The 20,156-nt window shown below is 28.4% G+C and overlaps 1 protein-coding gene across 1 annotated transcript; it reads right to left on the bottom strand.

Moving 5' to 3' along the window:
• Nucleotides 1–11,844: 11,844 nt before the first annotated feature.
• On the bottom strand, nt 11,845–12,558 carry LOC137823056 (putative lipid-binding protein AIR1). The gene has a single exon (XM_068628168.2). The coding sequence runs from the start codon at nt 12,495–12,497 to the stop codon at nt 12,009–12,011; it is 489 nt and encodes a 162-aa protein (XP_068484269.1). The 5' UTR covers nt 12,498–12,558; the 3' UTR covers nt 11,845–12,008.
• Nucleotides 12,559–20,156: the final 7,598 nt, after the last annotated feature.

The raw sequence follows: 20,156 nt of genomic DNA, 5'->3' as shown, positions 1-20,156 counted from the left end.
TGAAAAATAGCCTTTAAAATTATAAATCATCCATCAATTTACTCATTCAATTTGTAATAATTAAACAAATTGGATCCTAATTATAAACGTCTAATGAGTCTATTTTTCTCCTACATTATGTTTATATTTGGTAAGTGAATTAAAAAGTTAACTGTAATTAAGTCTTTAAAATTATGATTCATTTATTTTATTGGTGCACTACCGGAAGTTTGAGCACTCTCTTACATCTAAGCACTTGGTTAGCCGGTTCCCTGATCAGTCCATTTCACATCCCACAAATTAATTAGCAATGCCATTAAACAAATATCATGTAGTAATGACATCAAAATAACTATTAGCAGACAGATTAATAATTAGTGTCTAGATCTAAAATTATAACTATAAATATGAAATCATTTCTATAAAAAATGGAATGAAACTCTCATCTTGAAACTTTCCTCTTATATTTTAAATTGACTTAAACATCGAAATGTTATTGCAGATATTTTTATCTATAAAATTGAAAGAACGACAAGAATAAAGATTGAGGATGAAGAGAATAATACAAGTGAAGTTTCTTCCTATAATAATAATAATAGTACTTTGCAACAATAATTACTATCACTTATACTAACTTATTCATAATTTGGAGAATATGTATACGATCGAACTTTATGATAAATAGAGGTTTATAACTATTACACATATTTTATATTTTGGTCACCATACTTTTATCTTTAGTATTGAGAAAGAAGGTTTGGAAACTGTAAATGAGGTCAGTCAGCAACAAATCTAATAATTAGAGTTTTTTGTTTTTGTTTTAACATTATCACTGTGTAACTTGACATCTCAGCTAAGTTGACACTGTAACAACGCTTTTTTTTTAAAAAAAAAAAGCTACACACCCCATGTGCCTTCATTTTTCTTCTTTCACTCTCTCTCTTAATATTCTCTTCTCTCCCTCTCTCTTAATTTCTCTCCCAATCTTCATCTATTTTAGAATATGATCATACCACGCTGTAGCTGAGGAGTTAAGGAATATTTCTACCTGATCAGATTTTCAAACAGAATAAGTTCATTTTTACTCTAAATATCCTTTGTTTTCTGTTTTTCCTTAGGATTTAGTCATCAATCTTGGTGGGGTCAATTGAGAAGTTTAATCCTCTCAACTTATTCTATTATATACTGAAATTTTGTTCTGTTTGGATAATTTGCATTAAATCTTGAAGCTTATCCAAATGGTGGGGAATAAAATTCTAAAAGTTACTTGGAAAGCAAGCAATTGAGGTAAGGGAAGCTAAATTTAATTTTTAATAGCACCCTAGTATAGAAGATCTGAATGCGGAAGGGACGTCCCAATATTCAATTTCTCTTGCAGGGATGTTATGTGTTTATTTACATTGGGTTGTTTGTTTATATATTATTTAAATTTGTGGAAATATTGAGTTTTGATGATTTAATATTAAAGTGTTATTTTTTTATGTCAAATAAACTTTTGAATATTGTGGATAACTTTTTGAATGATATTGTATGATAGAATGATATGGAATTGAATTCATACATTTGGGATAATGTATGGACTGATGTTTGTTGTGTATTAAGTATTGATGCCTATGTGGTAACAGATATCTCCGAGCTTCACTGATGATCTAAGTCACATAGACTAAGATATCAGGTGGTGAGAAGCTGATGGGGGAGTTCATGCACACCGTGACATATGAGATGCACGGCTTGGGTTGTATTGAACTTACCCTTATCCTTTCTGTTGGATTCGCTAGTAATCTTTGGATCAGATGTTAGTCTCTGGTAGGACTTACTTAATACGGGTCTTCCGGGACATTGTTTGTTGAATATTCTGGATGTGTAGATCCATGTGAAATCTATGTGATTGTTTATTGTTGAGATTTGAAGAAAATTGAATAATTTGAGAAATTGATCATGTAATTTGGTTTTCTCTTTTGATTTAATTGTGTATATTCTAAAATTCTATTTTCACTAGCTTAACCTTGCTTTTCTTGCTGTGTTTAAACTGCAATGACTGTACTATGTACACGAGCAGATGTACAGGAGAGCCTTAGAGGTTTCAAAGTTTCATTTTGAGTTGTGGATATGTAAATATTTGTATTTCTATAAATCCTAATCATGTATTAGGAATATTTTGAGAAACTCCAAGTTTATATAGAAACTGGTAGAACTGATATTGTAATAGTTATATGTAAATTATGGGGTGTTACAGACACTTAAGTAACAACAATCATCTGTCATCACATCACATGAAAAAATATTATTAAAAAAAAACTATTATAAATGTTTCACATGTATTTGAATAATCTACATTTTTTGTGATTTTATTTATTTGCAACATCAATTTAATTTTCTATTATAATTTTAAGGATTAAATTTAATATTCATATATGATTTTGAAAACTTTGTTATTTTATTAATTTCAAGTGCATTCTAACATAATGTTAATTTTGTAGTTTACTAAAAATTAAAATTCAATTATATATAAATTATTTTATAAAAGTTTTTATATAAGTTTTTTTAATTTTATTTTAGTTATTTTAACTTATAGATAAGTTTATTTTATTTTCTCTTATAAAAACTCATCCAAATAAGAGTAAAACACATTAGACTTGAATCCTTTTTTTTTTTTATAAAAGTTTTCATGTTAGGTATTATTATGCAACTTGACATCTCACCTATGTTGACATCTCAAGTAACAACCATCATCTCCCATCACATAAAAAAAATAAAAATACAAAAATATGAGATATTAGACCAAAACTCATATGTTAACAAAAAAAAACGATACCATATAGATAAACTATAAATATTCATAAAAAAATTTAAAAACAGACTAGATAAAAATCTATTAGTCAATTTTCATGCAATAAATAAAATTTGAATTACTTTTATTTAAATTGATTTATTTTCTACTATTTTATTTAAAGAAACAATTACTCTTATTAAATTTGAATTTAAATTTTCTTATTTTGATAAAGTGTTCCCCTTATCATTAAATATAAAAAGTCTAACATTAAATAATAGTTCATATTAAAAAAATTAACCCGGGATGCATTTCAATTAATTAATAAGCGTTGAGATTATTTTTTTTACCAAAATTTTCAAAGACGGTTTTCAAAATACGTTGATAAAGATTTTTGTTGATTAATATCAATTGAAGTTATTTTTAATTAATATCGATTACAATTATTTTATTTAACATCAAGACCATTTTTAGAAACATTTTTTATTGATATCTAAAAAAAATCAAACTAGGAAAAATCTTAATCTTGATACTTTTCCTAGTGGACATTAGTTTTTTTACTAACTTTGGACAAATAAAAATAAATAAAAAATATAAAGTAACTATAATAATTAATAAACAGAAAATAGTCCCAACAAGAAAATTATGATTAATGTTAACAGATAAATAATTGTTTCCTACACTAACTAACAGAAAGATAATTTCAAATAGATAAATGATACAATCGTAACGTAATAATAGAAAAAAATAATTAATATTAATAAAAAAAAAATCTTAACGTATATTAGTAAAACAAATAACTGATCAACATTGATTGAAAAACAATATTGATTTAGTTTTTATTATTGTTAAATAGTTTTTAAATTAGTATCTAATTAAATATCAATTTAAAAATTATTTAATAATAATAGAAATTAATTTAAAAATTATTTTTTAGTTTTTAAAATATTTTATAATTTACTCACAGAAACTAATTATTTGTTATATTTAAAAATTGAATTTTTTTTCATGAATTTTTTTATAACTGGTTTTAGTTGATGTTTTAGAATTTAGTTAATATATTGTACTTACATGTATCTAATACCATTCCGATACTTTACAGAGTTAGTTATTATCAATAAAATAATTGATATTTATGTGAAAAGTAAATTTCATTTGTAAGTTATTTTCTATTATATATATAATATTAATTTATATTTAGAGATGTTACAATTTCGATAAAAAAAAAATTCAGTTTCTAACTGATTACTATACCTTTTGATGGATATGCCTTGTACCATCTGTTTATTATTAATTTTATATTTTCAAATAATCTTATACGATAAATTTGTTATATTTCTTTATAGTCTTAATTTCCTTATATAATGTACAATGTTTACAATTTGATCCCTGATTGAAAATATTATAACTTTATAGTTAGCATTAACTAATATTATATCAACTTAAGATTTACCTACGTACTAGATTTTGTGTTGTTTTTTTATAACTTTAATTTTTATTTACGTTATCTTCTTATCTTTTTTTACAACAGAAGTGTTTTTAAATATCTAATCATAGATCAATTGCACATTAACACGTTACAGTAAATAAAAATTTCATTTAATAGAGGTTTATATTCCTGATCAATTACACATTAGAAAAAAAAGCTATCAATAATATCATATCATATAAATATAAAAAATACATCAATAAAATTAATTAATTTATACAAATATCATATAAATATATAAAAAAAAATTGGTAGTAGCTTGCTGTTAAGTCACTACAAGAACAGATAAGTTAAACTAAATTACCAATCAAATCCCTAATTTTGTGACATGAAAATGTAAATTAAACAACTTAATTAAAGTTAAACGGTAAGTTTTTTCCTTAAGTTAATAACGTTTTGCAATTTTCAACCGATAAAGGATTTTCTATAAGATTTTACATTTAAAGAAAGATAGTCAATTTTAATACTTAGTTAATTATTATAAGAATTAAAACTTATATTTATGATTTAAAAAATCATCATTCTAACTAAAAAGTCTAAATAAAATCTACCCATTTTTTTGTTTATTTTTATACTTTTATGATGAAAAAATAATTTAAAGACAAATAATTTCCAATTAAAAAGTAAAGTAATTATGTGAGATAAGAAAAACTAATTGAAATAAGTTTGTTTTGGAAAATAGGCTACCATCTATGAATATGTATAATTTACTTATGTATTAATACATGGGTTTTGATCTAATTTTTTCATATTTTTGTATTTTTTAATAATACTTTTTTCATATAATGACAAATGATTATTATTACTTGATCTGTCGGTCTAACTGAAATCTTGAATTGCATGTCTAACATAAATTTTTTTATTTAAAATAACTTGTTTTGGAAAACAATAGTTATAAAATAATTGCAGAAATTTAAAGTCAGACAAAGATTTGATTTTCAATATCACAATCTTCACACAAGCACCACAGAACATGCCTCCTCCAATCACGCTAAGGTACACACATTCATCGAAATTAATGCAATTCAACTTACAATAGACAAAAATTTACTCTGATTTTGCCCATTTTCTCACACTTCAGTGTTAAACAGAGCCTCAAATTGCATCTTCATCTTCAAAGATTCTGGGACATGGTTTTACTTCAAAACTGGGCCCTTCAACGATAATTGAGAAAGAGTCAAAAAAAACCAAACACAAAAATACATAGGATCATAATGAAGGAGATTTATGGCTTTGTATAACTCCAAGGGTCAAGTTTATCTTCTTCTTGGGAGCAAATGAGAGATGCCTGAATTACCACATCGTTCATACAATAGAAGAAACTAGTGATGAAGAACCTTTTGTTTGAAGAAAACAAAATGAAGAATAAATTAGGATAGTGACGCCTTATGCAGGCGATGAAGAAGTGCAAGAGGTGTTCAAATATGGAGCAGAACATCTCATTGATTTTCTACAGCTTTCTTGAACCGTTTTGAAGAAAAGTGTGGAAGATCATGAAGAAAATTGTTCTCGTGTCAGGGTTGTGGCTTAGAGAACTATTTAGATAATTCTTCTATCTCTTTTTATCGGTTCTATCTCATTTTATCGGTCAATCGTATTGTTCTTTAGCTCCCTTCCTTCTTAGCTTTGGCTTTCGGTCTTCTCGTAATCCAGACTCGGAGGGTACCGGTAGAAGGTATTCCGACGCTCAAGTCAACAAAGATGTTCGGTACTCGATTCTCAGAGTAATGTATATGATGACATACCTAATTCTTGGAATATGTACCGTTATTTATATTACCTTTGGTAGAATTTTCTTATTGGATCAGGTTAAGGGATTGGACCATGCTTAAGGATGCATTACTTAACTTCTAATCACGGATTAACTTCGTTGACCTTGATTGAGCGTAATTGGACTTGAGGTATCAGTCAATCAAATAATGGGGTTCGAGAGATTGTTAGAACCCTTAGGGGTAAAAAACCATTCATTGATAATAGACATCACTTTCTTAATTAGCTTTTTCCGATAGAGAAAGAGGAGAGGGATTGAGTGATGGAGGTAGCTGGTTTATGTGAACCACGCATGAGGAATATCAAGACTTTTAGTTTTGGTGCGTTATTTGTTGTCACTATGGTATGTACTATCATGCTCAATTTAAACTCAATTCAACGTACAAAATATATTCAACCTGATCTTCATTTGGAATTTTGACATTGGAATACTTTAATATAATTTACTTCCCTATGAAAAGTAACATCACAATGTAAAGTAAGTGGTATTCTTTCCTTTTCTTAGTTAACTTATTCTTCTTGTAAACACTATACCTATAGTTATTTTTTCTTGTAGTCATGGTTGTTTGCCTTTCAATTATTTAGGAGTGCCTATCTTTGTTGGTGCTCCAAAGTGTCGATTTCTTCAACCTTTGGCTGATAAAGTCAAATTGAAGCTAGCATCTTGGAAAGGTAAATCTCTTAGCATGATGGGTCGGATCCAGCTGGTCAATACAGTGATTACTGGATTTCTAGCTTATAGTTTTAATATGTATAAATGGCCAGTTTCTCTTATTAAGCAAGTTGAGCAGTGGTGCCGGAATTTTATTTGGACTGGTGATATTATGAAAAAAGGTATCGCTACTGTTAATTGGGCGAAAATTTGTTCACCTCTTGAGGATGGAGGCTTGAATATTATTAATCTTCATCATGAAAATAATTCATATCTTCTTAAGCTTGTTTGGAACTTCGCTTATAGCAACAAACCTTGGTCTTTACTCTTGAAAGCCAGAGTTCTTAAATCAAAATACAAGTTTAGAATGGTTTATAAATCCTCCTCTCTTTGGCTTGGAATTAAATAATTTTATTCTATCATACTTGATTATACTTCTTGGACTGTTGGTACAGGTTCTTTTATTAATTTCTGGAATGATAAATGGTGTTCTACTACTTCTTTAGCAAATATTGCAGGGTTATCTGATGGGACTAACATTCCGGATACAGTCTCTCAATTTTGGTCAGGTTATGATTGGAATATTCCCTTATCTTTACAGCAGATGCCGCATTTTTTTAATCATATCATGGTTAGAGAGGAACAAGATATTCCTAATTGGATTCTAGATGAGTCTGGTCGTTTCACTCTTAAATCGGCTAGGACTTCTTTCTTGGAACCAGGAGTTCCAGGTGGTTGGGGTAAGTTCATTTGGTCTTCATCTATTCCGCCTTCCAAAACTTTAGTACTCTGGAAAAATTTTCATGGGAGACTTCCTACAGATCTGCATATTCAGAATAAGGGTTTGCATATATGTTCTATGTGTACGCTTTGTGAAAAGCATGAAGAATCTATTCAACATCTATTTTTTGAATGTTCTAATGCATTACATATTTGGAGTTGGGTTCGACAGATTTTTCTTACTTCTCATTTCTCTAATAAGGATGATCTTCTTTCTTTTATTAAGAGTGATGGTAGTCCTTTGGTTAAATTGATTAAACTTGCTGTGACAACCTTTTCTATATGGATGATATGGCGTATGAGGAATTATGCTAGATTTCAGGATAAGATTGAGGTTTCTAAGGCTATTTCGGTAATTAAAGATTTAACTCGTATAGTGGGAAATTCGTCTAAAGCTTCAATGAAGAATGATATGTTGGATTTCAACGTGATTAAATTTTTTGGTATTAAGACTCGTAGTGGGAAAGTTCTTCATCCTCTTCCAGTTAGATGGGAATTTCCTTCACCAGGCTGGGTTAAAATTAACACTGATGGGGCTGCTAGGGGGTATCCTGGACTTGCTACTTGTGGAGGTATTTTCCGTGGGAGTATGGGAGAATTTATTGGTGCTTTTTCAGGGTTTCTTGAAATTCAAACTGCTTTGGTTGCTGAGTTTTATGGAGTTATACATGCTATGGAGGAAGCTCAGAAGATGGGACTTACTAATGTTTGGCTTGAATGTGATTCTGTCTTGGTTTGTGCTGCGTTTACTGCTAGGACTACTGTTCCGTGGATGCTTCGTAATCGATGGAATACTTGTCTTAATTTCTGTAGGACAATCAGGTTTAGGGTTACTCATATTTTTCGTGAGGGAAATGCATGTGCTGATAAGTTGGCTAATTTAGGGTTCATTCATAGACAATCATTTCATTGGTATAATAGACTTCCATCTAGTCTGTTCTTAGAATTCTTTATGAATAGGTATAGTCTACATATGTATCGTTTTTGTTAACATGTGGGTTTTGGTCTAGTCCCCCCATATTTTTGTATTTTCTTTCTTTTTCCTTTTTTTAATAATACTTTTTTCATGTGATGGCAGATGATTGTTGTTACTTGAGATGTCAGCCTAGCTGAGATGTCAAGTTGCATAGTGATGCCTAACATGAAAATTTTCATTAAAAAAACACTATACGTATAGTGCTTGAAAAAGTCTTTTATGGAAAGTACTAATGAGACTCAATTAGTTTCATTATTTATCATCTTTTACTTTATTTCATAAAATGAATGTGAGGGTGTTACGAAATGGACTTTAAGCCTAACTCAACCCCATAAAACCGGTTCATAGGGTTGAGGTTTGCACCCACTTATATACAATGAAAGACTTTAATCTCTAGTCGATGTAGGATATCCAACAGAGGGTTTGAGTTTCTTGTAATTAGGTTTTTTTTTCCAAATAACATCTTATACCAAGAAAATAACTGTTATTATATTTAGTGGTTCCATAAAATTGAAAGTTATTGTAATTTGAAATAAATTGTAAACTCTCGAAATTCATAATTTCTTTTATCGTGTAAAGATATTTTTTTTAGTTTTTATACTCAATTTTTTTTATCTTGTTGGTTTTTTTGGATTTTGTAAACGAAAACACAATTAAAAACATCACAAAAGTTATCTCAATCACCAATATTTATTATTCTACACCACAAAATAACCACTACTACTTGAAAAGAAAAACACATTTCTCACTATACTTAAAAACACGTTGTTGGAATTAAAAAAATATAAAAATGTAAAAAGACTTATGGAGTTGCAGGATGAGGTGATTTATAACATCTTAAGAAATTTAAAATTATTGATACAATAAGTAAAAGATGGGATTAATGATAATTTATACCTTTAATAATATAAATTTATAACAATTGTAATTATATATTTTTAGAAAACTATGTAAAATAAGTTTTAAAAATGATTAGCTATATAGCCTTAAAATTTTCACAACCCCATTTACGAAATAAAAGTTATTTTTAATAAAAAGATCAAAGCAAATGAATTTTAGTACTTATTAGATCGAAATGTCGGGATATCCATCCAAAACTAGTGAAAATTGCATTTTTGTCTTATAGGATTGTGTGCCGACAATGGAAAACGACATTTAATTTATTACCGTAGTCTGATTTTATTTTTCTTTATTTTTTTTTGTTTTTATTAAGTTTAGCTTCTTTATTTGCTAAAATAAAAAATATCAAAACTTTATTTTTTGTATTAATTAGAATAAATAGTGAAACATAAAAAAATCATTAAGATAAATAGTCTATTTAATACAAACTAATTACATATTTTATTTTCAATACAATAAAATAGAACAATTTTAATATAATTTTTTTAATTATTTTAATTCTATTTAAATTTGATTATGTTGAGGTAATTAAGTATATATTTAATCTTTATAATTATTGCATATATTTATTAAAATAAAGATTAACATTAAAATTGTACTAAATTTTTTTATTATATTAAAAATAAAATATATTAATACTTATTTTACTGACTATTTAATCATTTAATTAGAAATTTTGTTCTGATATTAAATAGGAGACACATAATTTTTTTGTATAAAAAATTTGAAGATAAAAAAAATTACAAACCTAAGCGCCACAGTCTAGAAAAGTTAGCGAAATAACTTGGATTATGAAACAATTTTTTAAATTAATTAAATAATTTATAAATTAACTTAAAAACATATCGAAACACATTATATCAAATCAGTCTAAAATATCATATAAAAATACAACAAACATATGCAAATGTAGGTATATATTTGCTTGGATTATTTTAAATAAATGATTGCTTATTTTTGTTAAATGTTAAAAAATGAAAAAAAAAGAAACCGTTTATAAAAAAAATTGAATCAAACATGTATTTATTTTATTCTTTTTAATCCCATTGTGTGTTTATATTTTGTAAATAATATAATTTCGAAAATCATTACATTATCCACAATTTCATGAAATTTTTTATATTTAATTTAATTATAAAAACAGAAATTAAAGATAAATTAATATAATTTTTTTACTTTTTAGATAAATTAATTTAAATTTTTAAATTTCAAATTTCTTGTTTGTATAAAATAATTTAATTTGATCTATAAGGAAAATTTGTTTTTAAATGTACATTTTAAAATTGAAATTTTTATATTAAATTTATGAAAACAAACATGATTCAATTTTAAATATTTAATAAATTATAAAAAATTGTTAAAATACTTTCATTGCAAGAGTCATTTTACAATGTCTTAATTGATTTTGTCTGAGTTCTACTATGTTACAAACCCTTTTTGCAATTTTTACTCTAATGGAAGGGTTTTATAGGACCCACACTCTTATTAACGTTATATTTGATTGTTGATAAAAACATATATTTCCAAAACTAAAATATAATTTTTTATTCTTATTTTTTTTTTTTATGTCATGTCAACGTACTCTAATAAAGAGGTTTTATAAAAACATATATTTTTATCTTATGGCTAGTGTATGACCCCTACAATGGATATGCTCTTAAATGATATTTAGTAATCCAAAAACATACAATTATTAACACTTTTTTTACATGAATATTGTTATATAGAGAATATAAACAAACCGATAGAAGAAGAAAGAAATATGAGAGAGATGTTCTTATTAAGTGGGAATATTTATCAAAAGTAAGTAATATGAACAAGGAAAAATGTATGAAACAAACTATTAAAACAAAGAGAGTTTATTTAAACGTTTTACTATAATTCAATAAATTTCATATATATATATATATATATATATATATATATATATAAAAGGGATTTAAGTAATTGTGTGTTACGAGGAGTATAATTTTTAATTTACAATTTTCTGAATACATGTATGAAAGAGGTTTTTTTTTTTTTACCGACAATAATAAATAAATAAATATGAATCACTTTAGGGATGGTTCAACCCTTATACATAATGACAACTTTAATCACATCCAGTAGACATACTCCAAAGTATGACTATACAAAACACTCTTAACTTAACCCAGAAAAAGTCACCTGACATACTAAGTAAACATTTCATAAGATTATCCTAATACAAATCATTTCATAAGATTATCCTAATATAAATCATCGAATCTATGCACATACTTTTCTTAACTTTTAGGATTTAATTTTTGAAGTTATTTTCGTATTTAAAAAAAATGTCATTTTCAATTCTCTAAAAAAAAATTTACTTTTATAATTTATCAATTTATTTGTTGTGGACATTTGATAGATTTGCAAAGATAAACATTCTAATCTTCTCAAATAAGTTACAATTGCAAACCCATAAACTCTATTGATCGACACATTCAAAGAAAAAAAAAATCACTAGGTAAGAATTTGGACATAGTGATAGTGATGAAGTAAGACAAATATTTCATGGTACACACAAATGAAGGCAAAGAAGCTTGCCAATTCAATTGTTCCACTATAGAAAACTGATACAGCAAACATTAATTAACAACAACATATATGAATGAAGAACACAGGAATTAAAACAAGAGAACAGGAATTATATATAAGTGCATGGATTTGAATCCTAGGAGCATTTGAATCCAGAAGGGACAGTTTTCTGACACGCGCTGAGGATTGCGCTTAGCGCGACAGGCACGTTCAAGTTGATTCCAAGCACATTGGCCTTAATGGCAGTGCAAAGGCAGAGTGCAGCTTCCAAATCCGCCAAGTCTTTAATCAAAGCGCAACAATCGCTGGAAGGTGGAGTCCCAACAATAACGTGCACAAGTCCTAAGACATTAGCACAAACACCTAGCTTTAGGATGTCTTTAGGGCAGGAACCTTTCGGTGATGGTGATGGAGTTGGAGGAGGAGGGCAACTAGCCTTTGGGCTGGGCTTTGGGATGGGTGGGGTGGGCTTTGGAGAGGGTGTGGGCTTTATGGTGGGTGGTGTGGGCTTTGGAGAGGGCTTGGGCTTTGGGGAGGATGGGGGTGGGCAATTGGCCTGAGTGAATGAAGAGTAAGAAATGAGAGAGAGAAGGAAAATGGTGGGAAGGAGTTTGAGGGAAGCCATGGAGAAGGAAGGTAAAAAAGTGGCATGCAATGTGCTGAGAGAAATGGGAAGGGGAAGGGACGTGGAGGTATTTAAAGAGAAATGTGAGTGAAAATCTGATGATTTGAGTGGAAGGAAGTGATAACGCGGCTTCCAGTTGGATGTTTTTGTAAGCTTGTGAACGAGTGGGTTGTAGCATTTTTGTTCATTACTTAGATATTATCTCTCTTACTTCTTAAGCTATGAACAAGGGAATGTTTCATATATTCTTTCTGGACTATCTTTATTTTCATGCAATTTTCAATTTTCATGTTCACTCCAAAAATAGATTCTAAATAAATTTGATACTATATTAAGAAATAAATTTTATATCTAATTCAATTTTATAAAATTAAATTTATTAAATAAAAATTACACTTATTTATATATCATAAAAAAATAAAATCTCATTAATATTCTTTTGTAAAAAGTAAAAATGACTCCATTAATTTACATTTTCACTATAGACCAAACTTCAAAGTGTACATTGATGAAAGATGTAGACATTTCATTGATATAATAGACTTTTATCTAATCTGTTCTTAGAATTTTTTATGAATATGTATAATCCATCTTTGTATAGTTTTTGTTAACATATAGATTTTGGTTTAGTTCCCCCATATTTTTTGTATTTTCTTTTTAATAATAATACTTTTTTCATGTGAAGACAGATGATTGTTGTTATTTGGAGTATCAGTCTAACTGAGATGTAAAGTTGTATGAAAATGTCTCCCATGGAAATTTTTATATAAAAAAAAATGCAGTCATTTTCCTTGCTAATATTTTGCATGCCTCCACCTCCACTGAGTCGTTGCTATCAAGTGTGAAAAAAATTCAGATAAAACTAGAACCACCAAAGATATTTATAGAAAATAAATAAATTCTCTTCCAATAGGAGTTTCTCTAATTTCTTACTTGGAAGAGCATTAAACGTATGTTATACTTTTTTAAGGAATTAAATGTATTTAATGTTTTATAAAATAATGGAAAGACCTATAAATAAGAAGCATGCAGAAAAAATTTAAGAAATTCCAAAAAAATAAGAACAAAAGGACAAAAGTTGTACAGAGATATAAGCTATGTTTTTAGCAATTTCCAGCCTGTAAGTAACGAGCCAGGCAAATCCCATGAGAAAGATACTCGATAAAGAAAGAATTGAAAGGGAAAAAAAGTTGATATGATATGTAAGATAAAAAGATTACAATAAAAGAGAAAGAACATATATTAATATCTTGATTACGATATTTGTATGTTTAATTATAATTATTCATCAAATTATTGGAATCAAGCAAAAAGTTCGTTACTCCGGAATTCCTTAATTTTTTGCTACATTTTTATTATAAGGAGAATGAAAAAAGAAAAGAAAGTGAAGAGTAAAATTTTTTAAATTAAAAGAAAGGGACCGAACAATTTATATTCGATGTGGTAAATATAATAAAATAAAATTTTAGTATATATTTAAAAAATAATTTGATAAAAAAAATGTAAACATGAATTAGAGTTATAATAAATTTTAATTAAAATAAAAAAATTATCATCAACTCAAAAAGTTATAATAAAAAACAATATGTTATGTCGAAATTTTATTTGGACTGGTCATATTCTGAAAAAAAATAGTTACAGTGAATTGAGATACGATTTGTTCTCCTCTTGAGAATGAAGGTTTGAAGATTATTAGTCTTCGTCATGAAAATAATGCATATCTTCTTAAACTTGTTTGAAACTTTGCTTATAGCAACATACCTTGGTCTTTTCTCCTGAAAGTCAGGGTTCTTGAATCAAAATAAAAGTTTAGAATGGTTTATAGATCCTAATGTCTTTGGCCTGATATTAAGCAATTTTATTCTACTATATTTTATTATACTTTTTGTACTGTTGGTACAAGTACTTTTATTTATTTCTGGAATGATAAATGATGTTCTACTACTTCTTTAGCAAATATTGCAAGGTTATCTAATGGTGCTAACATTCAGGATACAGTCTCTCAGTTTTGAACAAGTTGTGATTGGAATATTCTCTTGTCTTTACAGCAGATGTCTCATTTTTTTAATCATATAATGGTTAGGGAGGAACATGATATTCTTAATTGGATTCTAGATGAGTCTGGTTGTTTCACTCTTAAATCGGCTAGGACTTCTTTCTTGGAACCAGGAGTTCCTTGTGGTTGGGGTAAATTCATTTGGTCTTCATCTATTTTTCCTTCCAAAACTCTAGTACTCTGGAAAGTTTTCATGTGCGGCTTCCTACCTATCAACATATTTAGAATAAAGGTTTGCATATATATTCTATGTGTACACTTTGTGAAAAGCATGAAGAATCTATTCAACATTTATTTTTTGAATGTTCTGATACTTTGCATATTTGAAGTTAGGTTCGACAATTTTTTCTTACTTCTCATTTCTCTAATAAAGATGATCTTCTTTCTTTTATTAAGAGTGATGATAGTCGTTTGGTTAAATTGATTAAGCTTGTTGTGATAACTTTTCCTATTTGGATGATATGGCATATGAGGAATTATGCTAGATTTTAGGATAAGATTGAGGTTTCTATGACTATTTCAGTAATTAAAGATTTAACTTGTCTAGTGGAAAAATCGTCTAAAGCTTTAATGAAGAATGATATGTTGGATTTCAACGTGATTAAGTTTTTTGATATTAATACTCGTAGTGGTAAAGTTCTTCGTCCTTTTCCTGTTAGATGAGAGTTTTCTTCACCAGGCTGGGTTAAAATTAACACTGATGGGACTACTAAGGGTATCCTGGTTTTGCTACTTGTGGAGGTCTTTTCCGTGGGAGTATGAGAAAGTTTATTGATGTTTTCTTTGCGTTTCTTAAAGTTCAGATTGCTATGGTTGTTGAGTTTTATGGAGTTATACATGTTATGAAGGAAGCTCAAAAGATGGGGTTTACTAATGTCTGACTTGAATGTGATTCTGCATTGGTTTGTGTTGCGTTTACTACTAGGACTAATGTTCCATGGATGTTTCGTAATCGATGGAATAATTGTTTTAATTACTGTGGAAAAATCAGGTTGAAGGTTACTCATATTTTTCATGAAGGAAATGCGTGTGCTGATAAGTTGACTAATTTAGGATTTATTCATAGAGAATCATTTCATTGGTATAATGAACTTCCATCCAGTCTGTTTTTAGAATTCTTTATGAATAGGTATAGTCTACTTATATATCATTTTTGTTAACATATGAATTTTGGTCTAGTCCCTCCATATTTTTGTCTTTTTTTAATAATATTTTTTTCATGTGATGACAGATGATTGTTGTTACTTAAGGTGTAGCTGAGATCATGGTTATCAAACTCGCGAGTCAACTCGTTGACTCGTCCGAGTTTACGTGCCCACTTTGCCTTACCGAGTTAACTTGGTAGTAAACTCGTTTTTGGGGTAAACTCGGTGGACTCGGCGCGGACTCGGTGAAATCGCAGTGAACTCGCGACTCTAGTCCGAGTTGGCAAGTCCAACTGGATTTTTTTTAAACTCAAAACAGTGTCGTTTGTGTTTGCGTGTGGACTGCGTCTTCGTGTTCTTCTGTGGAGTGCGGCGGTAGATCGAGCGGAGCGTGCGATGGTCGCGGGTTACAGGTGGTGGCGTCACGGTGGTCGCGGGTTACAGGTGGTGGCGTCGCGGTGGTTGCGGGTTGAAGGTGGTGGCGTCGCGGTGGTCGCAGGTTGCTGCTTGAGATGGGTGGTGTGAAATTAGGGTAGGGAAGGGATTAGGGTTCTATTTTTTTTTATTGGGCTGCTACAGAATGAAGTGGGCTTGCTGCACATTAGTTTTTTTGGGCAGAAGTTAAATTTGGAGGAGCAATATATTTTTTTTAAGGAAAGTCTGGGAGGGTGTGGATCAAATTTAAGTGAGCTCAATAGAATTGCATCTTCTAATAGAAGTAAAAATGCTCTAAAAAACTATTAATTTTTTTTATTATTTTTTTTAATAGGAAAGTAGACTCTTACGAGTTTATGAGTCGAGTCTGCGAGTCGAGTCTACGGAGCTCCCACGAGTCTACGTAGACTCGCGAGTTTGACAACCTTGGCTGAGATGTCAAGTTGCATAATGATGCCTAACATGAAAGTTTTTATAAAATAAATAAATAAATAAATTAGTTTATAAAATATCAAATTTAAATTAATTAAATTAATTTAATTGTGTGTGTGTTAAGATATTATTTTTATTTTTTATTTTATGACAAATTCTTCCTCCACCTCTACATTTTTTCCTCAAACTCTATATTAATTGTAAAAAGTTGACTTTAACCTCTTTAAAAGTTTTAAACAATCATAAATTAAACATAACCTTACATTTTTTTAAATAATCTCAGTTGCACCTCCGCACTCCCATAGCTCTCCTCCAACCGCATACCTTCCTTTCAGCCGCATCACTTCCATTCATTATTACTAATTATGCCTCTTTATTATGATTCGTATTAAAATGATTTAAATGCTTCAGAGTAGTATTATTGGAATTCACCTATTAAACAAATTTAACTATTGTATCATTTATGGGTAAGTTATGGATGATTCCTTGAGTCCGAGGTGGTACAAAATTCCATAATCTCAAGCCGAGTAGACGAAGAGGTATATTCAATGAAAAATCTTGAAATAAATTATCTTAAAAAGTGGAAGCAAATGCCGTCAAAGTTAGATTGATATTTATACCACCTAATAAGGTCTATTCCCATAAATGTCACCTATTAAAGTCAATATTTTTTTTTGTAATGTCTGACAAGGTCAATTTTTATTTATACCGCATGATAAGGTCGGTTTTTTGTTTGTGCCACATGATAAGGTTGTTCTTTTGTTTATGTTGCCTGATAAGGTCGGTCTTTTGTTTATGTCGCCTAATAAGGTCGATCTTTGTAGATGTTGTTTGATAAGGTTAGTCTTTGTAAATGTCGTCGAATAAGGTTAGTCTTTTTGTTTTTGCCACCTGATAAGGTCGGTCTTTTGTTTATGCCGTCTAATAAGGTCAATTTTTTTGTTTATGTTGCCTGATAAGGTAAGTCCTTTATGCCACCACCACTTCGACCTCCACGACCATTTGATTAACCCCTATGACCACACTCATAGCTAAAATTTGTTTAACCAAATTGGAAATAACACTCATAATTAATCAATTAATTAAAAATCTAAAATGTCAAACTTAGAAATTTATAAGACAACCCTATTAACTTCCCTCAAGACATGATTAATTACGAGTATCTTGAATGCCAATATTTTCCTTATTCTAATGGCAGTGATTTCGGTTAAATCATTATGGTCTCATAAGCAAGGTTATACTTGTGATTGAATCATAAAGAGCTTCTTGAAACCCTTTCAACATGCTAGTCCATTATCTGGTAGTATTGAATCCAAAATGTTTTTCACGTCCGCATACTTGACATCTTTGAGATTCTTGCCCATAACATGTTCTATTAGTACCTCAAGAATTGTCGGATTCACTTCAAGCTCATCATAGATGATAAGAGGTCATTTTTAAGAGAGATTGTCCACGGCATCAACAAAGATAAGACAAGATTGAGGATTAATTTCACAAGTATTTTTGTTAGGTCCAAACTTCAAGATTATGAATTTTTTTTTTTAAGAATGAGGAGAGCGTGATGCAAAAGGAAGATTTTACATATGTGTTATCTTAAAATTGTAGAAAAAGTTTTATCTAACCATACGATAGATACCATTATTTTGGTATAGGAATATTGAGGTTATAAGACTAAGTATTTACTCTTTCACTTTTCCTTTTTCAATCTTTCTCTTTAATATAATATTTACTCATTTCTCACTCCACATTATGATTCATATAAGACATTGTTCTCACTCCACATTATGATTGGTATAAGGCATTGTTTTGAGTCTCTGTTTGTTACTATTTATGCTTCTTTAATCTCATGTTTCATATTAAAATAATTTAAATGTCCTTAACCATCATATTTTACTTAGATCAGTTATGGTTGATCTCCTATGTCCAAAACGGTATATAATTGATTTTAGAAAGTTAATTTAAGTGATTCAATTTTTGGCCTAACTCTATCATGAGCATAGTTAAAAGTGATAATGATTTTGCATATATTGTTGCTCACATTAGCACTAACCCTTTGAGATCATAGTTAAAAGTGTTAATGATTTTGCATGTATTATTGCTCACACTCTTTTGTATCTTTCCTTACTAAATTTAGCACTAACCCTTTCATTTTAAGGCCACTGCTTCGACTTCGGCTGAGTTGTAAAAATAATTAAAATACTAAATGAAGATTGTAAAAATAGCCAAAGTTGTATAAATACATCTAAGTGCTTTAAATAATTCATAATGACAAAAAGTTAAAAAATTGCCTAACACTGAAAAGAAAAATACAATGGTCTTTGAAAGGAAATATATTATGGAAAATGTGATGATTTACTAGAAAACCACAAGTTGATATGTGCACTGGTAAGATTTAAAATATAGAAAAAGGTAGAGAATGAAATATAATAAACAGTAAATTTGGAAAAAAAAATTATACACTAATAAATGTCTCTAAAATCACATGCATAAGATATGTTTACTGTTAGTCAAAGCCACAAAACATTTATATATAATCCTAATAAATGTAACTCTAAAATAATGCATAAGATATGTTCACTGTTAGTCAAAGCAACAAAACATTTATATATGATCCTGATACAACTATTTATTTTGATATCAAAACATAATCATGATATCAAACATTAACAAAAAAAAATTGGGTGGGATAATGTTTTAATTAGATATATAATATAGAATATATTAATTTTTTTAATAAATATCTATTATTAAATGTTACATTAAATATTTATATTATAATAAACTTGAATGTCATCTTTAAAAAACTGATATTAAATTTGGACATAAAACACTAACATATGTCATTTTAGTATAGATTTTGTTTTAATTTGACAACTTCTCATATTTCTAGACATGCCACTCTCATCCTTAATTTAGTATAACAAATTTTTATCCGTTCTTCAACACTTTCTATATGATAAATATTTTTAGAACCTACATAAAAAAATATGATTTACTTATCACATATATGAAATCTTAGTTGACGTGAATGAGTTATTTTTAATATATTTGCAAACTTTTCTAGAAAACATTTCATTTATTTTAATATTTATGATATAAATAAACCAAGTCTTAATTACAGAAAAAAATAAAAATAATATTTAAAAATGAAAATGAAAATATTTGAAATATATGAATACAAATAATATTTAAATATATAAGTAAGTTAAAACAATAAAAAAATAAAAACTATAGAAAAAAATGTAAAGATAAGATGTTCATAAAACATTATTGTTTTTTTTTTCAATGTTTTACTTTTAACTTAGAAAGTGATTGATGGCTGAGCTAATTATGACAGCTCCCTTATAGCTGTGATAAATCCCAAGTCATCTATTTGGTTTTCCAAAACAGCGATTGAATATAACATTCTTATTATTAGGATGATGATGGGGATTAAAGAAAACACTGAAAAGAAAACAGAAATTGAAATAGATGATTCAGAAAATATAAAGAAACTAACAGAGAAGCAGAACATATGCAGAACAAGATACTGCAAAAAAAAAAAAAAAATCTGATATTTTAGTAACATTTTTTTTTTATATTTTAATAACC

The sequence above is a fragment of the Phaseolus vulgaris genome, chromosome 9 (assembly GCF_051622355.1).
Source record: "Phaseolus vulgaris cultivar YP4 chromosome 9, ASM5162235v1, whole genome shotgun sequence".
NCBI classification, from domain to species: domain Eukaryota; kingdom Viridiplantae; phylum Streptophyta; class Magnoliopsida; order Fabales; family Fabaceae; genus Phaseolus; species Phaseolus vulgaris.
The sequence above is the reverse complement of the archived record's forward strand: the minus strand, read 5'-3'. Positions and strand labels throughout refer to the sequence as shown.